The sequence below is a fragment of the Atractosteus spatula genome, chromosome 17, assembly GCF_055471065.1.
Source record: "Atractosteus spatula isolate fAtrSpa1 chromosome 17, fAtrSpa1.hap1, whole genome shotgun sequence".
Taxonomy (NCBI): Eukaryota; Metazoa; Chordata; class Actinopteri; order Semionotiformes; family Lepisosteidae; genus Atractosteus; species Atractosteus spatula.
In genome coordinates, this window is record NC_142722.1 from 14,023,698 (window position 1) to 14,049,012 (window position 25,315).

The 25,315-nt window shown below is 39.4% G+C and overlaps 1 protein-coding gene across 1 annotated transcript in view; it reads left to right on the plus strand.

Moving 5' to 3' along the window:
- Positions 1–25,315, plus strand: part of cux2b (cut like homeobox 2b) — a 77,433-nt gene that overhangs the window by 25,510 nt on the left and 26,608 nt on the right. The window contains exons 4-5 of the mRNA XM_088935461.1: positions 12,777–12,855; positions 24,599–24,739. Coding sequence (XP_088791587.1) covers positions 12,777–12,855; positions 24,599–24,739 — 220 coding nt within the window. The remainder of the gene's footprint in view (positions 1–12,776; positions 12,856–24,598; positions 24,740–25,315) is intronic.

Below are 25,315 nucleotides of genomic sequence, written 5' to 3' on the forward strand. Positions count from 1 at the left end.
ATAAACTCCATCCATCACTGTGAGAGTTTTCCCGCGCAGCTGTGCTTTCTCACCTTGACTCACTTTACAATGGGAAGGAAAATCAGAAACTAATGATACATCAATAGATAAGCCGCGATCCTCATACCTGGCATGCTCTGAGCTGCTGGAGGATATCAGGGGCGTTCGGAGCTGCTCAGAGGATTTATGGCTTTTCACACGCATGCTGTCTGGAAAAATCCCAGCTAAGGCATTATTCTTACGGGGTGAAGATGATACCTGCCCAGCCTTGTTTTCCGTTTCTGTGTTTTCCGTTCTATTCTATCTGAAAGATGCGAGTGGCATGCACAATACGGGGGGTGTGTGTGCGCAGATGGACTGCATAGACATTTGCATACGCCCTTCGTCTTGAGGTCATCTGTTTGCTCCAGCGCTTCGAACTGAATAGATGAAATGTAAATAAAATGTGTCGACCTTTTCCTTTGTCTGGGCTTACAGACTCAAGCAGTTTGCTAGCGTGCTTATGCTGTGCTTCCTTGCTTTCATCCTCTGTGCAGCTGTCCTTTATGCAGTGCATTCTGGCACACCATTGATTTCCATAGGGTGACAGGCCTTGCTGGGCTCCCGAATCACTTGATTGACTGATTGGCAGGGCTGTAATTGACTGATCTGCTTGCCCTATTGGGTGTTAAGGTTGTCCGAGTCCCCACATGCATCTAGTCTTTAGGACGGTGCTTATTTAGCTGTGAAAATCCTGTCTTGGTTTCACGCTAGAGACTTTAGATTGGATGGTTACATAATTTCAATTTAACTGCCCAGCAGTACAGAGGATACATGAGGAGAAGTCAGAGCTCAAAGAAGGTGTAGTCTTCTGTTTGAATTTGTTTGGGTTAATTGCACTGCTTGTTTGATCTATACGGCTGTTTCCCTTAGACCCACCTATTAAAAGATACAGTACCCACTACCACACTGTGCCTAAGTTGTGTCACACCTTTTAAATGAAAATGAGACAAGGCTGCAGCTCTTTCTAATGTGTCTGCTTCTCCAACATTAGCGTTGGGTCTTGCATGAAGGGGTTTCTAAAAGCTTTGAAGTGGGGATTTTTCACTGATGATGAAGCTGACAGCCTGTATCTGGGGAGTCTTGCTTCAAAATGCATTGCTCTGTAAGAATCCATGGTGGCCAGTGTTTTATAAGCGAGGCCTGCTGCTTTCTCTGAGTGATTGAGACATGAGCTGTCAATCTGTGATAGCCATCAAGTTCAATATATGACTCCCTTCCTCCTTCAAAGCATTTACAAGCCTGCTTGCCCTGCCCTATTTTCTGGTCTGCACAATCTATTTCTGACAGCGTTCAAGGATATCAGAAAGTTTGATTGGATTTAAATTGGAATCAAAAGAAACTAGTGGAGATTTTGAACACAATTGTCCATAAACCGTCACCTTCCAGACAGTGCAGTGTCACAGGAGCTGTGATCTGTTACTGCACCTAAAAGTCTTCACTGTAGAGTTCCATAACAGCAGGCAGATTTGTCGCAAATGTCACTGGCTGTATATATTAAAGCCTGTCTAGTTCGGCATGTAATGTCCGATCAGTGTTGCGTATCCATCCATTTTCTCACCGCTTCTCCAGCGCAGGTCGCAGGGAGGAGTCAGAGCCTATCTCAGCAAGCAACAGGTGCAGGGCAGAGGACACCCTGGACAGGACACCAGTCCACCACAGGGCAGACAGACACAAACGCAGACACGCACACTCACATAGGGGCCGGTTTGCCCAGAAGCCCATTAAATTTGTCTATGGACTGTGGGAGGAAACCAGAACGCTTGGAACAGAAGGAGAACATACAGTACATACAACCTTCACACACAGAGGACCCCAGGAATTGAACCCAGGGCCTCAGTGCCTCCATGCTAACCTCCGTGTTGCGTATGCACACAAAAAATACTGTCTTCAGAAAGATTGTCGGAAAGTTAAAATCTCAGATTTGCAGATGTGGCCTATTTTGTGAATATGTGTGTGTGTGATTTTTTAAAAAGTATTTGTGCTTCTTATTCCAATATGCAGTGTTGCAGCTTGGAAATCCGATCAGCAGTGATGTATCGCTTAGCCATTAGCCAGTGGGGAGACTGCTGGAAGGTATACACAGTGTAACTTACTCTTCCTGGGTGTGTGTTCTCTTATAAGCCATAATAAGCCTTGCAGCAAGAAATGTGTTCTGCTATTGGAGAAAGGTAAAATAAACACGAAGGAAAAAGCCAGGCCAAGGCTTGGAATTGAGTTGAGAGATATGAACTAGAGATCTCCCCTGGCTGACTGACACATGCGGCTGATTTGAGCTGACAGGAGGACTGGATGTGTGCTGCAGTGCCGACTGCTCATTTTGTACAGCCCTCTAAGACAGTCCGGTCTGTCTCTGTCAGGGGTGAACTCCAAGGCATATCTGAAGAGTAAATTGTGTATTTTGTCAGTGATTTCCCTGCTGTTTGTTGTTTGCATTTCTTTATTCTTGTTCTCTTTTTCTCAAAGTCGGTGTGTAGCTCAAAGAGTTGTTTCTTTTCTATTGGACACAGAGGGAAAACAAAACATTTCCAATGCAACCTGTCAGGTAGAGAAACAGAGAAAATTGTTCTCCAATAACCTTGTCCTATCAACATCTCTGTTGGAGGCCTCAAACTTCCTGGCTGTCGGTGCTGTGTGGCTTGGTTTTGAGTCCGTGTACTGTAGATACTGTATCAGTAGGACAAATATTCAGTAACTCTTCAAAACCACGCACTAAAACATGGCTGGTTGGATTGAGATTTGACACTGGCATTAAGAAGGAACATGAAAAGTGACTTAAAGCACCTTATCCACTCCTCTCTCACTCCTAGACCCTGGTGTTTGCCTGTCTGAGTGTTTCTAAGAACATTTCCTTAGACCGTACAAGTCAGGAGTGTGTTGATTGGCTGCAGACAGCGAGACTGTTTTAGTGTATGTAGTGTGAATGGAGTCATTCCTCTAACTGGCGTTTTAGGTACTTGTCAGAGATTGACAATCTTCTTTCTTCAATTTATTTGAAGCTTTTTGTCACTAAGCAAGTTGAGAGCTGTATATTTTTAGCTGTTAAACCGTGGAATTCACATGAGGGCCTTATGTGGGATATTTGTTATGCAGTGAAAGCTTCACATTTTAAAAATATGACCGCTGGAGCAGTCTTAAAAGGCCTTGTCAGTGTATGACTCTTATTCTGGCGCCGTCACAGTCGCAATGTGTATTTTCAGTATTAATCCTGCCCAGCTCTCTGAGGTTATTCCTATTCCAGCTGCGTATTTTGCAAAGTCTGTGAGAAAACAGGAGATGGAATGAACAGTACATGTCCCACCGAGTCACGGGGCACAAAGTAGAATTAGAAGATAAATGTGACACAGCAGATAATTTATTGACAGGTGCATGTTTGGAACAGACGCAGGAACAGTTCATTTTTCCTCTGAAGCTGCATGTGGTTTTAATATACTGGCTAAACAAGTTTAGCTGTTGCTGCCCACCTTCTAGGGCTCTGTGAGGGGCTGGAAAACAATCTGGTGTTGAGGTGCTCCCTGGATTGTGAGTGACCTTTCTGCTGCCGAGTGGGTGACAGGCAATTTAAATCCAGTCAGGAGATGAGGTCTCTCAATCCTGATGTCTGCGAGGAGCTTTCCATCACAAAACACGGAGATTGCATTAGCTGCCAAACTGGCAAGGTTAAAAAAAATGAGGATTTCAAGTGATAATTGCATAATCACCAGTTGTGATAATTGTAATTGATGATTGCATAATTGCTAATTGCAGCCTTGCCAATCTGAACAGCTAGAGTCGCTTTGCTTTTTTTTCCCTCAAAAATCTCTTATTCCCCTCATGGTACCCAGATTAAAACATAATCTTTTGTTTTACTGTGAGTGTTCTTTTTTTTTTTGGAGAGACTTTTTTCATGTGGTTGTTTACAAGTATGCAGACGAAGCAGTATTAGGTTGAACCACTGCAGAGCTTCAGGTGAAATTCTAATGAGTTTTCACACATCAGATTACAACATTATCATTTGTATTAACAATTTGATCCATTTAAGGATTTACAAACTGCAGGATCATATTTTGTAAGCCAACACAAGGAGCCGGATGCTACATGCTTTACCCTATATTAAGTTAATTGTGTTTGGAGTGAAAATAATGCGAAGGATATACCGTACATATTTGTTTGCTTTTCTGCTTCATCACTGCAATTTGCAAAAGAGCCTGGCACCAGAAATGGGTCAGGCTGTTTGCAAGGGGAGCTTTTTATGCATTTTACCACTGGCTCTGCTCATGAGAGCAAGGTCCTCGTGCTTAACTCAGCCTTCTGCAGCGAGATGAGAAGCTTCAATAAGTTGTTTCCTTTGCTAAGCCTAGGAGCTTCCTTCACAAGGAGCAACAGGGTTACTACTGATCCTTCCGAGAACTCTCCTTCATTGTGTCAGCCTTCCAGAGCGCCGACTGTCTCCACTGGCCTCAGCGTCCAGAATTACCAGTATTAGCCAGAATTACAGTGCAGATGAAGCCAGGGACAGTCATAGCATAATTTATAACATCTGCATGCAACTGTGCTATGCGTAATAAATACTGTACATCCCTTTTAATAAGCCATTACCTTGTAATGCCTTATACAGCAGACTGTCTGTCTAACCAGTGCACGGATCTATCCACCTAATTATGTGTACGAATATTAATTATCTCCCGTCGAATCACAACGATATAGGAGGTCTTGTGACTTCTCATTCTGTCTTTGTGCACATACAGTATAAAGTCAAGGTTAGCAGTCGCTGTTTTACATAAACGTGTTGGCTGGTACAAGCTAACCAACCGCGTTTATTGAAGTACCTTGCCCTGAAATCTGTGATGAAAGGGCTGGACTAAATTCCCTGTTTAATTAGCAACAAACTGGTCCTATAAAATGAATGGTCTCCTCTTGTGAGTAACCTTTCCAATGTGATTATTTCTAGGACCATAGCTTGCATTTTGAAAAGCCCCACATAAGGAGCCTTAGCAGTTTTAATATGTATTCTTCCATTATTTTGACTTTTGCTTTATTTTCTTTTGAACTGCAGTGACATTTTGAACCATTCTTACTTTCTTAGAGATTGATTCCATCTTATTTTTTCAAAACATACTGTACTTGTTTTTCAGAGGTGCCATTTTTTTATTTTTCTGTACTCATTTTGTCCTATTACAACTGTTAGGAAACATTACAGGAGTTAACAGATTCCTAAAAGCAGATTTATTAATATAAATTCATATTGAGACTGGTTGTTGTCCTGATACCTTTATGTACTATATATTGAAAAGTGGAAGTGAGAGAGAGATGCAATTAGTAAGGATGTGATCTTTGAAACAAGTGCTACCTTGGTGATAAACGACAAATAGACATTAATAAGCACCTATAATAAACCCACACGATGGGTTAATGGGTCTCAATTTACAGACAACTCTAAGGTCAGTTTTAATCTTAAATGGTGAAGATTATGATGGCTTAGTAAAGATTTTAAATTAAATTTCTTTTGGACAAAATATCTGATTAGATTTTCTGAAAAGCAGGGTTATAGTTGATCTCTGAAGTATGGTCATAAGCTTTAGCTCGTTAACTTTCAAAATGCGGGACAAACAGTGCTTCTTAGTGAAGGAGATCTGATGCTATTTTTTAACTTAAATACTGTACATTGTAATGCAATTGTCCCTCTTGACGTTAGAAAACTAAACTATTCCTTTTAGGGAAATGTCTAATTCGGGGTGTAGACAGTGTTGTAAAAGGAAACGAAGGAAATCATTTGAAATCATTGAATTTGTCATGTGAAGCATGCATGTACTTTTTGTGCTCCATAGTCTTTGTTCATATCTACAGAGGAATTCTTAGATAGGCTGCAGACTAGCAAATTGATTGATCTTCTAAAGAATTTGTAGTAGGCTGTGAGTATGTCTTGATATTTTTGTAACGATTAGTTTTTCATCCTTTTTTACATGAATCAGGTCTTTAACCTACATTTTGTTAGCTTTGTGAGTTTTAGTTTTGGAGCTCAATTATTATATCTATGTAACCTTATCTCTTCCAACTCACTGTGTCAGAATAGGACTACGTGCTTTTAAGGATTTTTTCGTTAATACATGATGGAGGCATGATTGAAGACATTATTTTATGATGTAAGCAAAGTTTACTGAACTTAAAAGGAGGATGCAGAGGACTGACTTTTTTTGTTAAGAAATGACAATTTCCAAATTTCAAGTGACTAAATCTTTAATAGTGAAGATCAGAGTTCGACCTCTTTATAGGGTGATGTTCTTTTTATGCAAACTGTGAAAGAAGGAATGCATAAGAACTAGCTTCCTACATTCATCCTCAGAAATGAACACGTCTTGTTTAGCAGTTCAGAACACAGTACCGTTACAGCACTGGGGGAATTGTCATCAAGTAATGTCCTAGGCTCTGCTTAACACAGACTATCATTTATATAATCTTCTCCAAGGGCGTTACATAATGGTAGGTGTTTCAGCCAATTTGCATGGTATGAGAGATAAAACTAAATCCCCAACTAGTTCACATTATGCATGACATCTACAAGTGCTTTGATGATCACACACAAGGAAACATGATACGCACACCAAACGTTACATGTGAAAGTATCAGGGATTTGATTGATATCTCTGCGGCATCTGGCAGACAGGTTAATGGCTTGATTGTGGAGATAATCTCAATGCTCTGTTAGCTGAATGATGGAAAATCAGGCTATGACATTAACACGTGCTGGACGTCAAAAGATGCCTGTTGTGCTCAGCTCTTAAAACCCTCTTTTTCTTTAGGTTTTCTGCTTTAAGTGGCTAAGGAAACCACTTAATGCAATGCTACTGGCTTTGTTCCTGCTGTTCTGTTTAAGATATTGAAAGCTAAAAAACTAAGGCTGCCTTTTCAATTTTATATTTGTGTTCAGTACTCAGAGGTCTAGAGGGAATCTGCAGTTTCTCTGTCTGGAATGGGATTCCTGTGGCAAACACCCGGCATTCAGAATTTCAAATTTCCTGTACGAGTTACAACGTTCAAAGACAAGGTCTTCTTTGAAACAGGTTCAGAGATTGTGTGGAATCTGACACATTCATCTTGCAAAATACAGTGTAGATAATCCATTGCTATAGTCATGGGAGATACAAGCCTGACTAATGAATACATATTTTCCATTCTTTGAGATTGTCAGTGAGCTATTTTTCAAATTCTCAGCTTGTAAAAGCATAAACGATACAGATAGTACCAGTATAGATCTGAGGTGCTGCCCATGCTTGTTTTCTGTGCTTTGATGGAGAAAACTGTGAAACCTGCACAGATTGTGTGTTTATGAGTAAAATACCTCAGACCAAATTATTGCAGAAATATTCTTGTTACACTTTAAACACAGCAGTTCCGAACGACTTGTTAATAATTCAGCTCAAACATGCTATTAAAATTGAATTACAGTTTAAGAAACATATTTGTGTCTGTAAATAATTTACAGTTCTGCTGGACAGCAGGCAAATTCAGATTATTAGCATTTCATAACCTCTTCACTGTTGCATTCCAGGTTATTGCCCATTTCAGTAAGCCATTTGGAATACCTTGCTGATGTGTTACCAGTATTCTATTATAAATTTTATTGATTAAACCATTTGGTGGAAAAATGCTGCAGTAGTGTGCCCACATAAAGTTTGTGGCATTTTAATTGTGCTCCAAGGCTCCCTCACAGCAGGGTATCTCCCTGACTTTTCAGATTCCTGTGGCCACACGCATTTTTAATAAAAACGTGTTGGAAGGCTGGAGAGGAAAAAAAAAAAGAAATTAATTATTAAATCAATTGCAGCGAAATTACATTGATTCGTTCTGCAGCAGGTTACGACTGTGGCGCTGGTCCGCGGAAGCACACAGGCGAAGGAAGTGCAACAGGGAGATCTTGTCCTGAACTTGATCTCGCCAGCAAAAAAAAAGAGAGAGAGGGAGAGAAACCGAAAACAATGTTATTGCTATCATTGAGCGTTACCAGTGAGCTGTAGACTGTGGCATCCCTATTGATTCCGTCCATAGCCTTTCCATTTTACATTAACTCACTGAAGCAGCTTAGCCGATAAGTGATGGAAGGGATTTAGTTGATCTTTATGATATTTCTTTAAACTTGAAGCTGCTGTTAAGCATCCCTGATGGGAATACCCGCAGTTTCGAGTAAGTCGTGTACTTTTTTGAATGTCTCTTTAAGGTCTTGTTAAGGCCTAGGAATCAAGCAGCCCATCTCACTTTTTATCACAAAACTGTTTTTTAAGTTTTCCTTGATTTGGCACTGGGGCTGCACATGAAGTAAGACGGGCTGGATGAGAATGATATCCTTGTCCAGGTGATTGAGATGCCAGGGGGGTAAATCATCGGTCTTGGAGTTCGTTCAGCAGATTGTGTTAGAATGCCTAGTTCTGCTGTTGTGCTGCTTTCCATTATGATTTTTAACACATTATGTTTCCTTCCCTTATGTTAATAGATTTATCAGGCTAGTCAAGTCATTGTTTTCTTAAATTAAAAGGTAAAAAACTGTATCAGGTCTAGCCAAATCTGGGTAAAATAAAGTCTTCCTCCTCCTTCTGACTCCCAAGATTATAGTGTAAATTCAAGTCCACGTTTTGATGGCAGGGGGTAAATAAAGCAGTAGGGGATTTTTATTGTTTGTGTACTGTGTGTGCCCTAGAGCTGATTTGACTTTTTAAAAAAACATTTAGCTCTTCCTCTCTTTGCTACATTGTCAGACTCTGAAACTGACAAGACATTTTTTTTCAGTCTGGCTCTAGCCCACCATAGGATCTTAGCTCTGCTGATATTTATCATGTTTTCCTGTTCTTTTATTATTACCTATATTACATATTACATTTGAAGTGTAAGGAATAATTATTATTGTTGTTGTTTTAATCCTTGTTTTTGATTGTTTGTATTGTAGGACTTTAAAACTAATTTTAGTAGGGAATGTAAGCATGTCACATGTACTGTATCTAATGAAACAATAAACCAGGCCAGTTGAACAAGATCAAAACTGCCTGTGTAATATCAACAGCTGCTAAGTGTGAAGAAATTCTTAATTGTTTTGCAGAACAAAATAGTTACTACTAGGGATCAGTTTTCACAAAAAAACTTGATTAGAATGTGCCATTAAGTAGGCCGTATGATTGAGAAATTTAATTATCTTAATTGAACATGCAGGAACTAAGTACAATAAGAGTGTAGGTGAAATCTACTACTTGTCCTCTTTATTTAACACCAGATAGATTTTTAAAAGATGTGTTCAGCAGTCTGTGCAGTTACGTTCTGCATATAATAAGTGGTTCTCTTTTAACTTTTTTTAGTTCCACGTATCTATATACAGATAGAAATTAATTAGATTTTTGGAGTTCAGCTGTTAAATCTGAGGTGAGGACCCTAGCAGTATTTTTTTATGCTTTTAATGAAACAGTAATAAACACATCACTAAATTGTACTTCTGTCATGTACATAATATTGCTAAATTACATATTTCCTTCTTTTTCTGTTACAGAGAAAATAATCCATATCTTTATTACATCAAGCCTATATAACTGCAATGCCACATTCCCTTATCTTTCAAATAATACCTTATCTTGCAAGTAGCTTCTGCAGAATGCAGGGGCTAGAATACCAACAAAAACCATTACTCCTGTGCTGGCATTGCTGCATTGATTGCCAGTGAGTTATAGAAATGATTTTAAAATTAGTTTACTTGTATTTAAAGCATCGAATGGCATACTGTACAATTTGATTATTTAACTGAAATGCTTACATTTTTATCAGTGTGAAAGTGCATTAAGACCTGTTTGATCCAGGTTCAGTTTCACAAGTCTCAGACTTGCTGCTATGACTTTGCTATTCTATGATGATTTCAGGATTGTTCAGTCAACCTTACAACACCCATCCCCAAATGAACTATAAAACAGTCACCCTTTGATAGTGTCTGGATTTGAACCTGTGACTTTCAGGCTTGTGGACATATCCTGAGAACTCTGAGAATGATTTTACTGGAGGAGTCCAATGTTTTGCTATAGTGCTTATTTAACTGATATTGTAATTGGCACTAGAGGTCATTATTGTCACTACTTCAGTGCACCTGGGTCAGAGTTTTTTAAAGCATATTTGCTCACACTCAGATCATAACTCCTTATCTCTTAAAATGATTTATTTATTTAAAAATGTGAGGTGGGTACATAGTTTTGATTCCGGTGAAAACACTGATACTGTGTATCATACTATGTGTACACTGGTCCAGGTGTGTGGTGATGGTGGACAAAGGGAAACCGTATTTCTTTTTTTAGATACCATCTCAGTATCTCGGCCATATCAATATCACAGCCACAACCTCATGTCTTATTTTTGGGAATAAGCAAAACACTTTGGAGAAGCAAATGATTGTCGGGAAATGTACTGTGCTGGGAAATCAAATCACCACGTCCCAGGCCTATTGGTGAAGCATAATGAACTGCTCCACATTGATTTTGATAAGAGAAAAGCCCTCATTCAAGTTGTAAAGCTGAAATTACATAGGGACTAACTATATTGCAGAGAGTAATGTTGAGTCATTTATATTTGGGTCTGAAAAAAATGTAAATCCATTTTCTCGTCCCTAATGAAATTTTTCCATTAAAAATGTAAGAGAACTCCCCTCATAGTTACTTTAAGGCTGCTGTGAAAGATTAGCACTATCCTAGCAATACAAGAGTTGACAGATTTTCTTTTTGTGGGGTATTTCCACACTTGAAGAGTGCAATCCTCAGTCCACCTTTTTTGTACAGGAAAATGCTTCTTGTGCCTTCAGAAAGTAGCACCTCACAGCTCCAGGTTGTGTGGCTCATGGACATGCTGTCAAACAATGACAGGTTTGCCTCTTCAACAGTCAATAAACCTTGTTTTTAGAACAAGTAGGAGTTGGAAACATGTTGTGCAGGGTATGGAGGTTATTACCAAGCAAATCTGTACATCCGTAGTGAGCGGATTCATACAGGTGCCCTGTCAGTAGGTCCAGGTGCTTGGTAATTGTGTTTCTTTTGTCTCTCCTAATGAATTCTTAATTGGTTTTCTAACACCTGCAGAGATTTCTCCAGCCAATTGGATCACTTTTGCTGAGCAGCATGAAAGAGCAAGGCTCCTAGCGAAGCCTCAAACCTTAAAGACAAAGCAGAGCGCATCACAGCCACTGCGTGGAAAAGCCAGCTATGAGTTTCCTGCAGTCTGTTGATAGTATTGATCAGAAGTCCAATCCCAGCACTTTACTGTCTGCTTGTTGTTAATATTCCTTCATTTGGCTGAAGCCTTTAACCACAGTGACTCACAGTTTCTTTATACAGAGATTCCTGCATCTTTACGATTTGTACGTGTGCCCTCAACTGCGATAATATGTGTGCAAAGCTAGGCAGGATGCAAACAGCGTTTTTTTAGGACTTAAGAACATAAGATCGGTTACAAAGCCTGTTTGGTTTCTAGTTGCTTATTGATTCAAGAATCTCATCCTGCTATTTTTTTAAAGAAGGCAGGTTACAGGCTTTAACAACATGGCTCTGGAGCTTGTTCCATACTCCCACCACCCTTTGGGTAAAGAATAAATGCACTAAATATTTAAATGTTCAGATTAAAAGATAAAACAGGAGGTTGAATGTGGAATTATCTGTAGGAATAAATATGGATACAAAAGTACTTATTGCCATTGTACTGAGAACTTCCTTTTGGAAAAAGTGAATTGCAGAGGAGTCACGCTGAAGGCCCAGTTCAGTTAAGGAGCAACCCTCCATAAGCTTCAAAAGAACAAAAAAGCCACTGTAATGGCATTGTCCTTTGTTTCTCCTGTAATCCACACAACACATTTTGCTCCTCCACTGCCACACTCTGGCCCTCTCCCATTACTTTCAAATTCGCATTCAACAAGCTTTATTGGCATGACTGATGAATTGCAGTGTTGCCAAAGCAATAACAATCAGCAAGACACTATTATTGTTGTTTGAGAGACTCACTCTCTGTTCCTCAGGCTGTGACAGGAGATCACATACTGGGCTGCAGCTCTATTGAGTTTCCTCCCTCCTCCTCATTAGGATTGATAGCTCTTCTGATGCAGGTGTTGAAATTCTGGGCTTCAGTTGGTCATTTTAGGGAAGAATGTAGAATCCAGAGTATTTCTTTCAGCATATCAGCATGGGTATCAAGCCAGAACTACCTGTGTCACCCACTTTCTGTAGCCAGGCTGTGTTTGCTAAGCCTGTGCATTGTCAGGATCTGTTTCTTTTTTTTTCTCACCCTGGTCAGATAGCCAGCCTTTAGGGTTCTAGTTTGTGGTTGTGGTGTGTCCAGAAGGATGAAGTAGTGTCGTGATATGTTTGTGCTGTGCTTTGGCTAAGTTTGATTAGTGGTGCACCAGCAGTGATGTACTGAGACTAGCCTGCATCCTGTGGCTCCTAGCCCAATTCAGCCCTGCATGCATGGTTTAGTACTGTTCTCTGCACATGCAGAATGTTTTAACAGAACTCTGTGTAGCAGGGCTTTTATGAGGTATTTGTCCCATTTTGTGTAATCTTCCTTTGTCTTGCCATGTGGCAGTAAAGAGGAGCACTCGGTTTCACTCAGTTGAGGTTTCTGGACATACTGGCGGTTCTTAAGCCACTCGAGTCACTGGATCTGTTTTCAGGCATAACCACATACTGTTACTTGTGTCTAATAAAACCCTCTGCCGCTGGCATCCCTGTGGTGACTTTGTTTTTCTTTTGTAGGTGGTAGCACTTAATAAGCGAAGCAAAGAGGCTGAGACTGCCTTCCTTGGTGTTTACAAACAGCTGATTGAAGCCCCAGGTAAGCAAGAGTCATTGGTCCGAGTGTGTGGTGGAGGGAAGCCATTTTGTTGTTTTTGTACCATCTCAGTATCGATACCATTTCATTCGCAACCTCAGGCTGGCGCAGAGAAAACCAAACTGAAAATTCAAAACAATCATCAAAACACCATCATTGTTATACTCTGCATCCTGCAGTATATTCATTAAGAGGATTGTCTGTGGTATTTTAGAATATAGTACATAAATAGAGAGAAATGTTTGCAAAGATTTCATTGAACACCAGGTAAAAGTCATAGTAGAACTGAGACTGAAAGACAGTAATGGACTTTATAAGATTTTCTTTGAACTATAGTACACTACTTGTGTACTATACTTTGTGTGCTTTAGCTCCTTAATAAGCAATTTATCTCTAGGTAGACATTTTCACAGTTTGTTTTACAGATTTCAGGGCCTTGGCTTATGAAAAAAGTACCAAAGGAGTCCTTCGTCTTTAGCTTTTCAGAAGAGCACAAACTCTGTTTAAAATCTTCGAAGTTAGCATTATTTTTGAAAGTTGCTTTGTACTTCATGCATAAGATGATCTGTCCATTGGAAGAATCTGAGCTCATGAAACTGTTGCAAAAAGCTTTTTAAAAAACAACCATAATTTTAATTTACCAATACTAGAAAAAAGACAGCATTCATATTTAATTACACTGAAATGAAATAAAGAATGGTAAACAACTGTTTTCTAAAGGACATTTATCTCAGATTAAGATGCAGTACTGGAGGCCAAAATATGTCTGGGTCCAGTTCACTTTCTTGTGCAGTTAATTAAAATGTTTTGATTGAGTGTTGGAAATTATAGATGAGCTCTATTAGTTTTATCAACCATGATGTTTTAATTCAGAGCAAACAGATAGCACCGCACTCTTCTAATTACACTGGCTTGCAGTATAATTTCCCTGAACATTTCATTTCCTAAGAACACCTAATTGAATTGGCCCTCAGGTTATGCCAGGTGTCTATGGATTAGCATAAAAAATGCAGAGCTTCAGATGACCTGAAAGGTTTGTGTGAAATGGTGAGATATCACCCCACTCTGCACCAATTTGAAGGCCAGGCAACTGAAGACAATGTCTGTCAGTGCAGTATCACTTATTATTTTATATTGCGTGTTTCAGGTTACATCCAGTATACTGAGAACACTGAATGTAAATGAAAAGAAACTTGCAAATAAAAATATCAACCTTTAAAAAGGTGTAGAATTTAAATAATGCAATTTTTTGAGCCCCAGGCAAGCTCTCCCCAGGAAAAACAAAGCAAAAAAAAGCAAAAGCGTCAATTTTTCAGAAAAAGCAAGAGCGTCAACAGTGTTTTCTTGACTCTGTGGAAACCATTTACTGTCACTGGTGTTTGCCTCTTCAAAGACCCAGTGACCGAAGTTTACTGTGCTGGACGTCAGTCCTCTGTAAGAAATGAAAAGAGAGTGGCATCTTGTTGTTAACATAATGTTCTCGTTATATAGACTTTACAGGTGACAGTAAAAGGCCGAAAACGTCAGGTACAGTACGTGATATGTGGACATGGGATTTAAAAGAGTATGATTGCTTTCCATAAGTTAGCAGTTGAACAAAGAAGTCTGCATAGTGGAGCTTCTGGAGTGTTTAACTGAGTAGTAGTATTAGTATTTAAAAACTGTTTGGATCTAGTCAGTAATGATGGTGCAGACTTCATTCTGGTACAAATAACTTTGAGATTTGGGATCTCTTTATGAATATACGGCTGCTCTATTGTTATTTCTTAGTACAGTATAGCCTTGAAGGGTGGGCTCATGGAGTACAAATGCGCTATGTTCAAGCACAAAAAAATGAATGTTTTCTTAGGGGTATTTTTTAAGATTTGATCTCATTGTAAATCCTTGGACAGAAACTATCACCTATATTTGTCAGACAGGCAGCCTTGAATTTTATCATTAACGTTAAAGGAGTCATTACTTCAAAGAATCCTTGTCATGGCCTTTGATTTCACTCGGGCTCTTTCTGCATCTAAATTTAATTGGTATTGGAATAAAAATCAAAGGGGGGGAATTTCTCTTTTTTTTTTTTTTTTTTAAACCCATCACATTCTGGGCTTGTACCCGTACTGGAGATTTCAAGTTTAGTAATGCGCATTGAACAAATAGCCATCTCCTTCATGTATTTTTAATCCAAAGACAGCCGCAATTATTCTTTACATGCTGGGCTCATTAATCTTAATGCTGCCATTACTATTCATTGCAAAAGGGTTTTTTTTTTTATTTGCGAGGAGTCTTCTGTCACCCCTGCAGCTGCAAAAACAAATGTCATATTCCAAGCAATGGGCCCGTGGCTCATATAGTTAAACTGAGGCTGTGGCAGTGAAAGAGGAGAGAGCAGGAATTAGCCTCTTTTACAAAATGCTTATCAAAAGGTGATTAAAGAAGGCTGGCATGCTGTGTCACCTGAATGGCACATTTCCATTCTTTGACTTATTATCATTATAATTACTGTACTATAAGTATATCGGCAGTGATGCTGGTGGCTGAAAGTAGTAGTGGTGGTAAAAACAGTATAGTAGTATTAGTTTTGTGTAGGGCCTGTTGTAGTATTAGTAGCAACATGCAGTGCTTTATATATTTATTTACTTTTAATTTATGAATCATCCAATTTCTCCCCCAAAAGGCTTTTAAAATACCTGCATCTTTCCTTATGTCTCAGTCACTTTGATCGTTTGCTTATCCCGTTTTTGCACAAACCCTTTAATGGGGTACAGTATGTGTCTTTGCAGTCTTGAAGGCAGGAGACCAAGGGGAGAGGAGGTATCTTCTGAAAAGCAGAGGGAGCGCATGTTTTTACTGCTTGTTCAGAATTCGGGCAATCGCCATGAAATGCTAACCTAGGTCCACCTCACCTAAAAATGCATGAACATTGCTGAGCAAGAGATGCTTCATGATGGAACCTGCTACTGTACTGTATATGCAAGTCACTCAAAAATACACATAACCAAACGAGGAAACTGGCGAGATGTCAGTTATAGTATATACTGTAGTATACATGTAAGTGTTTCAGTGACTAACTCAGATTATTTAAACTCATGTAGTGTTATTGAGATTGCAAAAGATTTCAGTAACCATGCGTAAACATACAGTACAGTGCTACAATTAGTGAAGAACTGCAGCCCATGATAACACCTTATTTAAAGATAGCGTAATCTAATTTATTGAAAGGGCAATCTTATCTCTGGCAACTAGTTAGAAACTACAGAGAACTTTACTGCTGATGTCTACTGTATATTTACTTCTTTCTTGGTAATTTCAAATGGTTCTAGTCTTTGGCTGATGTCAACATAAAATCTGCAGTTTGATATGCTTGTTTTTGTTGTTTTTTTTTACTGTTAACTCAGCAATTATTTAAGCCCTGCTTGCTTGACTGTATATAATTACAAAGAGCATCCATAAATCTTTTTTTTTAGGTTGGTAGCCCAGATGTGCAGGAAATGATAGCAAAAAAAAAACACTGGAAACAAAAACATATTAAATCTTAATTACTGTTGTTGATGGGGAGGGTGATTCGGTTTAGGCCTCAGTGGCACAATTTCCTTTATCGTGTGAGCGTTTGATTACACTGGCTGGAGATGAGAGCGTACCTGTGAAAGAGCTGAGCTGAAAATAGGTTGTAAGGTCAAGACTGTCATCTATGGAGGCAATCAGCCAGGATGTGGGCAAAGCTCACTGAGATTGGAAATGCTTAATTGGAAAATGTTTGTCTCCTTTTTTTACCTTTCCAAACTAGCATGTACAAAGTGTGATTATTTGCCATCTCTTTATGTTAATATTATTTTGCGTACACATTTCGACTCCTATAGCAAGAACTGGTTCTTCTGGTGCACCATTAAAAACTGTTAGTGCTTAAGATATCATGATCTTTTTGAAATATAATCTGCATGTATAACCTAATGTGTTGAAAGTGCTTTGCAGTTTTAGGACTTGAGTGAAACTTAGTGTTTCTAAGACAGTAAATCCTCAGATTTTGATACGTAAGCTTTCACATTTTTAAAGGCGAGTTTAAACTCTATCCCAGCTACTAGGGATAGATTTGGCAACCCCTGACATACTGTCAGGCCTGACATATACTGGTTAGGGGCCAGTGTGTCTGCAGATTTTCTAGATCTTTTAGCAGAAGAATGTGAGGAGCTGAGGGAAGTGGCTCAATTGGTCCATTTAGGCTAATAACCAGGTGATAAAGGTTGTTAAGAACACGCTTGGAATTCATACACACAGACCACCAGCCCTGCAGAACCAGGACTGGAAATCTGTGCAGTATATAGGATAACGATCCCTATGTTGCATCAATACCAGCACGCATTTATGGTCATTAATTCAATCATCAAATTCCTGTCCATGGGAAGAATGCTGTATGGAGAAAAATCTCCCTGCTTTTCGGTGAAGACCTATGGGACGTTGTGCTGAATGCTGTAGAGAGAAACCACTCCATGAAGAAAAAAGATTTGTATTTGTCTTCGCTAAAGAACGCATCTCTTGTTATAGAAATAAACACTTTTGATATTTTTATTATGTTCAGCGTGTAACAAGCCTTTCCACCATGCACTTCTACAAAGGTTTGTCCAACAGCTCCGACTAGTGGCTGCTGGCAATACTTCCTTTCTTGATTACAGAATGGTGGCGTTGTAATGCAGGTGGCGATGTACAGCACATTGGGATAATATAGTGGGTACCAGGGGAAACACATGATCTAGTTTCAGCACTACACGTCCCATTTTACTGGGGTTCTCAGCACTGCCGTTCTTACTGTCCATCTATTAGTCAGTAATGCGCAAACTGTGGCGATGTCCATGTTCACAGCCCTTTTTTTCTCCTTTTCTTAATGTAAGAAGCTGTGCATCAATTGTGGAATGAAAACGAAAGCTTAAAAAGACGTTTCCAAAGCTCTCTCCAGTCTGTAAGGCCTTGGCCTTTGACTGTTTTCAGTTTTCTCCACACCTTTCTATGTGACAATCTGGCTGACTCAGGTACAGCTCCGGAGTGCTCTTGGACCCTCTGCTTTTCAGAAAGTCGCTTTTTTAAATCTAGCTTTCCCAAACATTTGTATGAGGAGCACTGTGCTTTCTTGAGCAGCAGCAAGATCTGCAAATTTGTGAAGGCTCTAAATTAACCCAGTAAACATGCCTGATAGTAGAGAAAGACAGTAAAAGACTGAAGCACGATGGTTCCAGCCAGCACTTCCAGTATAGACCACAAAAGAGCCTGTGTGCAATGCATCCCCTTTCAAACAAGTGCAGCTCAAATGCATGTTCTAGACAGCAGCATTGATGGAAAATGAAAGCTCTGTCTGCCACTACTAGATTATGCATAAGTGATTAATAAGAACAGCAATAAACAAAGACCCAGGAGATGTTTGAGGTATTTAATAATGCATTATGTTCATAAAAGAGCTGGAATTGTACTGGGGCTCTTGAGTGGCTCCCTGCGGAGAAGAGAGACCCTGAGGGACTGTGAGTGTGTGTGTGAAGAGAGGAGGTCCTGAATCAGAGCTGGAAAAAGCTGTTCTGGAGTGAGGAAAGGGAGCAGGGTTTGCATTTGGAGGGAGGATAGCCCGGCTGCCAACATACAAGCCCAAAGCGCAGAGATTTCCTCTGTCTACCTAACCTACCCTTTTAAAACAAGGAGAATGTGAAGAATAAAGGTCTTCCGTTTTATTACAAAATATAAACATTATAGATTGAAAAAAGATTGTACATATGTCATATACGATAACAAAGTGTGATTGCAGATTGTCATTTTGATGACGCATTTTTGTGTTTATTTCACTGGAAGTCACTGCTATTGTGTTTATAGAGGATGGCATTACTACCTTCTACTGTAGGACAATTTACATGTGTTCAGTCATCGGACAGTTCCTAGCATTTAGAAAACATGGACCTGCATGAGAACTTTGGCAATAAATATCATGTTATACACTTTTAGTCAGGTGCACATGTAGGAAATGCTCGAAATGCGTTGTGCCGTTCTATATAATTTGATGCCAGATGGAGGTACATTTTAATTGCTGTGCTCTGGTTATGTCAGCGTCATCTCCTGGCCTCTATTTACGCCCACACTTCCAGTGTGCTGCGTTAGTTCTGGCAGAAACAAGGTCTGGTCCATTGCTAGATGGGTCAAACGGCTCTCTTGTTTAAACTGTTACGTTCTTGACACATGGAATCAGAACAGCTTTAAGTACATTGAAAGGTTCTGTTTACTCAATAGTTCTTCACTGTTTATTCATCAGGCTCAAATAATCAAATGGGTATTTTTGTTTATGAAAAGGGAGTTAAGAAATTACATTCAAATGGATGAGGACACTAGGAAAGATGAAGGGCTGTTTGACTCCTTTTACAGCCAGAGGAAAGGAAAGCCAGAGCAGATTTGCACATTTGGAGAGAGGACACACTGTGCTGTTCTTACGGCTTGGATGAAGTGATGAAGCTTTATTCTTCTCACTGATGAGCCACCATGTGATCTTTGAAATAGATTCTCGAAGTTGTGATGCCTGGATAGCAGCAGTGATCTCCGTATCCCTGATAGATTGACAGTCCATGCAGGGACCCTGACATTGTAGGGTATGTGCCTTCCTTATGCTTCTTTTAACTGACTGTGAGGGGCAGACAAGATACAGTATATAATGCAGAGGTATGGGAATAAATGTGTCATGTGTTACAGAGGGGAAACTGTCGCCAATACCTCCTACCAGCTTGTCCTTCCCTTCTCTTGTCACCTCTCACTGTTTTTTATTTACAGGTACACCAGCCCCATTCCTGTAACACCCAGAATATGTCTGTTTTTAATGCTGTGGGCCTGTATGATCTAAGGCACAGGAATCCACAGGATCTGTTGGTTCATCATATTCATCTGACTACATTGCGAAACTGGGGAGGTGGAGATTTCACAGCCAAGAGAGGCACTTAGCGATATAGATTCACCAATGACAATTAGTGTAGAACTAGATCCTCCACTCTTTTTATAAAAAAGAATGATGTTCAATTGAATAGTTACAATTTTAACCGGATAGATGTAGATCAATAATGATTAGTAACTGTTGGTTGTAAGGAGCTGAAAACATGGCTGCAATTTGAGTCTTACAACTGATTGTGTTGATCATTTGGGAGTTACCTAGACAAGGTAATTGCTTTTTCAAAATTTGTACATTGTAGAAAAAATTGCTTAAATAAATGTAGGACAGTAATGAAGCATTGCTAAAAGAGATTTGACTTTTGCCTTAAGAAGGGCCACACTGTCAGTTTGCTTCTGATGAAAGTTGTAAGGTTGAAACGTATTGTTATTATTCCAATGTACAGAAGTTATGAAGAATATTCAAGAAGAAAACCACTGAAAGTAAAATACATTTGGTGACCAAGTTTTTTTTTTCAAAATATGATGTGAGGACCTATTGCATTTCCTATCATTTTTTTCAAAACAATATTTGCTTATTGAAGCACCTGAAGACTGTTTAAGGACCGGTGTCATGCTGATTTTGTGTGTATGGACTTTGGTAAGAATGATCAGAAAAGGTTTTCCACAAGTGTAGACAGCAGAAGTTTTGGACCTTGAAGACCATAAAAAATGAAAAAAAAAATCCCAACAAAAAACCGGCCTTGTAAATTAATTTGTTCATGTTGTACGATGGTAGCACAGCTGGGCTCATTAACATGCACACAACAAATAATTATAGCTGAATTTTTTTTAGCTCACACTTGCCTAATGGGCTTGCTGGGTTAATTATGTCAAAGCATAATTACAGAGGCCCAGGGAGACATAATGGTGTACCCTGCTGAGCAGAGACCAACTAATGATAGTGTATCGCTGACAGGGGGAAGACAGACCGCCTCGCACACACCTGCTTACCTCTGCACAAATTTACCGCCACTTTCTGTGACCGCGGACACTGCCGTTGCAGTGTCACCTGCACTCCAACAGAGGGAGCCAGTGATCAGCCCTGATGCTGGTGACATAAAATGACTTCGTTATTCAGCACCTTAGATATTAAATAAAACCCTTAAGGAGAACATTTATCCATTTACTATAGTGCCTTCCATGTGTTAGGCAACTGTGTGGCAGACCTTTAAACTCCTGGAGCACCTGAGGATAAAGCTAAGGAGAAATTTAATTTGATTTTAGTTTTTTGGCTGCTGCCCTCTTAGTGACACATTGCCTTTGAACCAATGAGAATGATGTCACAGACCAGAGTCTGAAAGCTTTTTGCTCGAATCCAAGCATTTTATCATTTTAATATCTGATGTTGCCCTTTTGTGATTACAAGAAGAGAAGATGTAGCAATAGACAGAGTGCTTGTTTAAAGAAATAAAAGTGTTTTTTTATTTCTTTGATGTGTTTTTTTTATCCGTGTATTTCCCGGACTCTTTTTTGGAGAACAAAACGAAATTGGCACTGCAGAAAAATTTTTTTGAAAGCTTATAGAGGACCAGGGTGCTGGAATTAGCATTTTCTGCACTTTCTCAATTTAATGAATGGTAGTCTTAGTTGTTTCCCTTCAAAACAAAACAAAATAAAACAACCTCTTTTATGTTACCTTGTCTTTGTAATTGGCTTTGATGAAAGAGACAGCAAACGGCATGAGAGGAATGTACTATCCCAAGTGCTTTCATAAAGGAGACGTGTGCTTTGAAACTTTGGTTCTTTCCTGAAATCTCTGTTCCAGGATCTCTAGATCCAGTGACAGGCAGTCGTACAGATCATGCATTTTCAGAGTCTGCTTTTTTTCTGATAGCGGGTAACAAAAGTGAAAAGACAGGCAAAATATAGAGGGAATAATGTCCTGTGCTTATCATTTACCTTTCCCAGTCTTTTGTTTTACTTTGAGAAGGGAGTGTATGCCTCCTTGTTGAGAAGTGATTTATTAGTTGCTTTTTCTCCATGTTTTTTTTTTTATATCATCTGGTATTACAACTATAAATCTGCTTCCAGTGGAGTATTTTTACAAAGAGCCAAGCAGCAAGGAACTGCAGTGGTGCATATCATATGTCAAACTCTCCCTCTTTAAGGAAATTAAAGTTTTTGTACTTGGGGAAAAAAAATGTGAATTTCTTATTTTGGGAAACAAAACCACCTAAGGATTCTGTAGAGAACATCTGAAACAAAGGATAAAACTAGGTCAGGTTTTCTAGTGAACCCAATCAATTAATTGTAACGTAATGAAATTTGTCCCAGCGTTTGGAAAGCTGGTCCTTGGTGCTTTTTAAACTTGTCTCTGAGTGAGCTCAGGGGGAGGGAGGTGGAGGATGAAGTTGAAGGCCAAGCTTTTAATTGTTAATTGTGTTCCTGTTTATGGAAAATGCAATTCACCTGTGCAACTTTCCGTGTGAATGATGCAATCGCCTTGCAGCTATTGCAGAAGTGAACTTTATAAAAAAAGGAAGACAAGAGGTCCTGTCAGTGGCTATGCAGCATGTTTGTGCTCAATAAATATTTTGCAGGTTTGCATATGTCAAGTTTTTTCCCAAAGACCCCATAATTAGCTCACTGGGCTTTGTTCTGATTCAACCGCTCTCCTGTGTGCATCATGTCCCTACCCCCTCGAAAGAACTCCCCTTGAAAATGTGTTTCTCTTCAACCTGTTATAATTTTAAAAAATACTTCTGTATTTGGGTTTAAAGTTGCCCTAGGCAAAATACTACAGTACCTTACCCGTGTATAATTGCATAATTTATAGAGGGTATTATTTTACAGTTTGAGGTGTGGGGTTGTGTGCATGTTGTTTTTATTAGGAATCTGAGGAAACAGGCTTTGGTTAGAACTGGTGCCCCTCTTTGCCAAACACTTCGGTCTTCAGTCTCCATAGAAATTCCACCCTTGTGATTCTGGAGTTTTGATTTTGTTTTTTGACTGTCTTTTTGGAAAAACTGTGCTTGTTCATATGTGAATGAGTTCTTCAGCGCAGCTTTGTGCAGCTTTAACACCGAGAGCTCTGTGATCCTTAGGACTGAATAAGATCTACATAGAAAAATAGGAGAAAAAAAAAGATGTTTTGTTTTCAGAATCCACAATGAAGATACTGGATGAAAGCGCTGGGAAAACTTATATGAGAAAGATTTTTTTTTCAGTGTGGGGGAGCCTGGCGAATGATCTTTTCTAATTTCAATAAAGGAACTTACAACAAAGTGAAAGTGGGCTTGTCCTTCCCCCGTTCGTTCTCAGGGGCTCCCCAGAGTACGACACTCAAGAGTTACTGCAGGAAGTCACCTCCTTTGGTTCGCACCAGGCAGGTACACAGCGAAGAGCTCTCCTTTTCTGAAAGCTCGTGGAACTTGAGAAGAGAAAAAGGAAAGAAAGAGGGAAAAAATCCCATCCCTGTGAAGTTCAGTGGGGAGCTGCCTCCTGAGGTTTCACAGCATAATAATTTAAATGATCAAATGATACAGAAGAGACTTGTTAGCAAAGAAACAGCCTCCTAGTTGGCCCCTTGGGTTTCATGCTGAAGCACATGCATTGCAAAACAGCCCCTCTTTTGTGTTAAAGAATCTTAGTTTTTGTTCTTTTAAGAAGACTTTTTTCATTCTTTTGTAAAGTGTATATATATATTTCAGGGCAAAGTTTAGCGTCGGAGGATGAGCGATGATGAGAATCCGCTAATCCTTGCTTTCGTCCTAAAAGGCTGGAAAATCATTTAAATTCCATTAGTGACCTGACTATATTCTACTCGACACGGGGTAAGGAAGGAAAAAATGAGAAGTGCATCTTGATCATTTCTTTATCTTTCCTTCTTGAAACATAGCCTTCTATGTAAAAAAAAACCCCAACAACATATGGCCCTTTTGCACTGTAAGCTTTTCTCTTTTTCTAGCATGTCTGAGGAGTCTCCCTTGTAAATTACAATGTTGTTTTCCAGCTGTAATTTCAGACAATCCAGGTTCATAGCAGAATTGGGGACACAGCAGGACACTTCTGCTGTGTTTGTGTTTTTGGTCATTTCAACAAGCTGCAACTATAAATAAGAAAAAGTTTCAGTGCTGTTTTAAAGCAGGATTGTGTCTGTATATTACTTAAACATGGTGGGTTTAAGACTATGGCTTCATGCGATCTACAGATCTAAAGTTAAGATGAATGCAAGGTACTGAAATGTATAGCTGGCGATGTACATTACACGATAAGAAATTGGTGGAGTACCCACCATTGTTGTTTATCTGAGCCAGAAGTCTACAATTTCAAAAAGGCAGAAAGCTGCTCATCCCCAAAGATATTTCTCTTCAGACTTCTCTGGGACACTACAATTACAATAAATTGTCAGTGACACAAAGTCAGTGATATAATACACCTCTCTTTAGAAAGAGTGCACTATGAATTCTGGAAAATGGGTTATAAACTACAAAGGTGTTAGGTTTCTGAGCAGATGGGGGGTGACACCTGGATAAGGTACAGTATGTACTCACTAAACGGGCAGATGTCCCATCATGCTGCCCCCCACAGGCAACGGTGTGCAATACAGTCAAATCAGAAGTGCTGAAATCACAGTATTTTAACGTACAGAATAGAAAAATACATACATTTTTAGCGATAGCCCAAAAACTTGCATACTGTATGCATACACAAGGTTCTAATGAAAGCCACTTTTTTTAAGAGTGCTAAATTAGCACACATTCCAAGGGGTTTGTCAACATAACCTTGATATTTTACTTAGCCTGACCTCTCTAACCTCTGTGTGTTTTTGTGTTTCTGCCTCCTTGTGTCTCTTTCTGTGTATGTTCATTAGATCCTGCCCCAGTGCTGGAAGCCACACACACCCTGGAGGAGCGACTCCAGCAGCTCCAGAGCAGTGACCCGGATAGCCGCCCCGTCGTCAAGGAGATCAGCAGGCACTGGAGAAGACACCTTGAGCACCTCTCCAGTAAAGGTCAGGACCCCTCCCCAGTGTATCCATGGACCAGGGGCCTAACTGTGGGCTTCCTGCTTGGAGAGAACCGCGTCGCCTGGGAACGTACCCATTCTGGTGTAAAACTGAAAAATGTCTCCCTTTTCTGTAAAGAAACCAGCTTTTTCTTGTTTCTCTTGAATACATAGTGCAGTATTACTGTACATGTGAATCCTTATTTTATTATGTCAAACCCTTTTTGTCCTGAAATCTGTAGGTGCCATTTTAGATCCTTCTCAACACAACTATCCTTATCATACAACTGTGTTTCAGATATGAGGGAAATGAAACCTAAAGTTAGGCTGGCTCTGTTTTCAGGGTACTTATTATTTTTAAAAGATTTCTGTGTCACAGATTTGAATTTGCTGATTCATCTTTGGATTGCAAGAAAGATTATTAAAAGTTGTGGGTATCATGAAGTGCTAAATGATATTATAAACATACAGTAAGAATTATTAGTACTTTCTGACTGGAAAAATCTTTCAATTAAAATTTATAAAGTGAAATTTGATTTTGGTCTTAGTTATTAGTTATTTAAACTATTAAGCAAGGTTCATT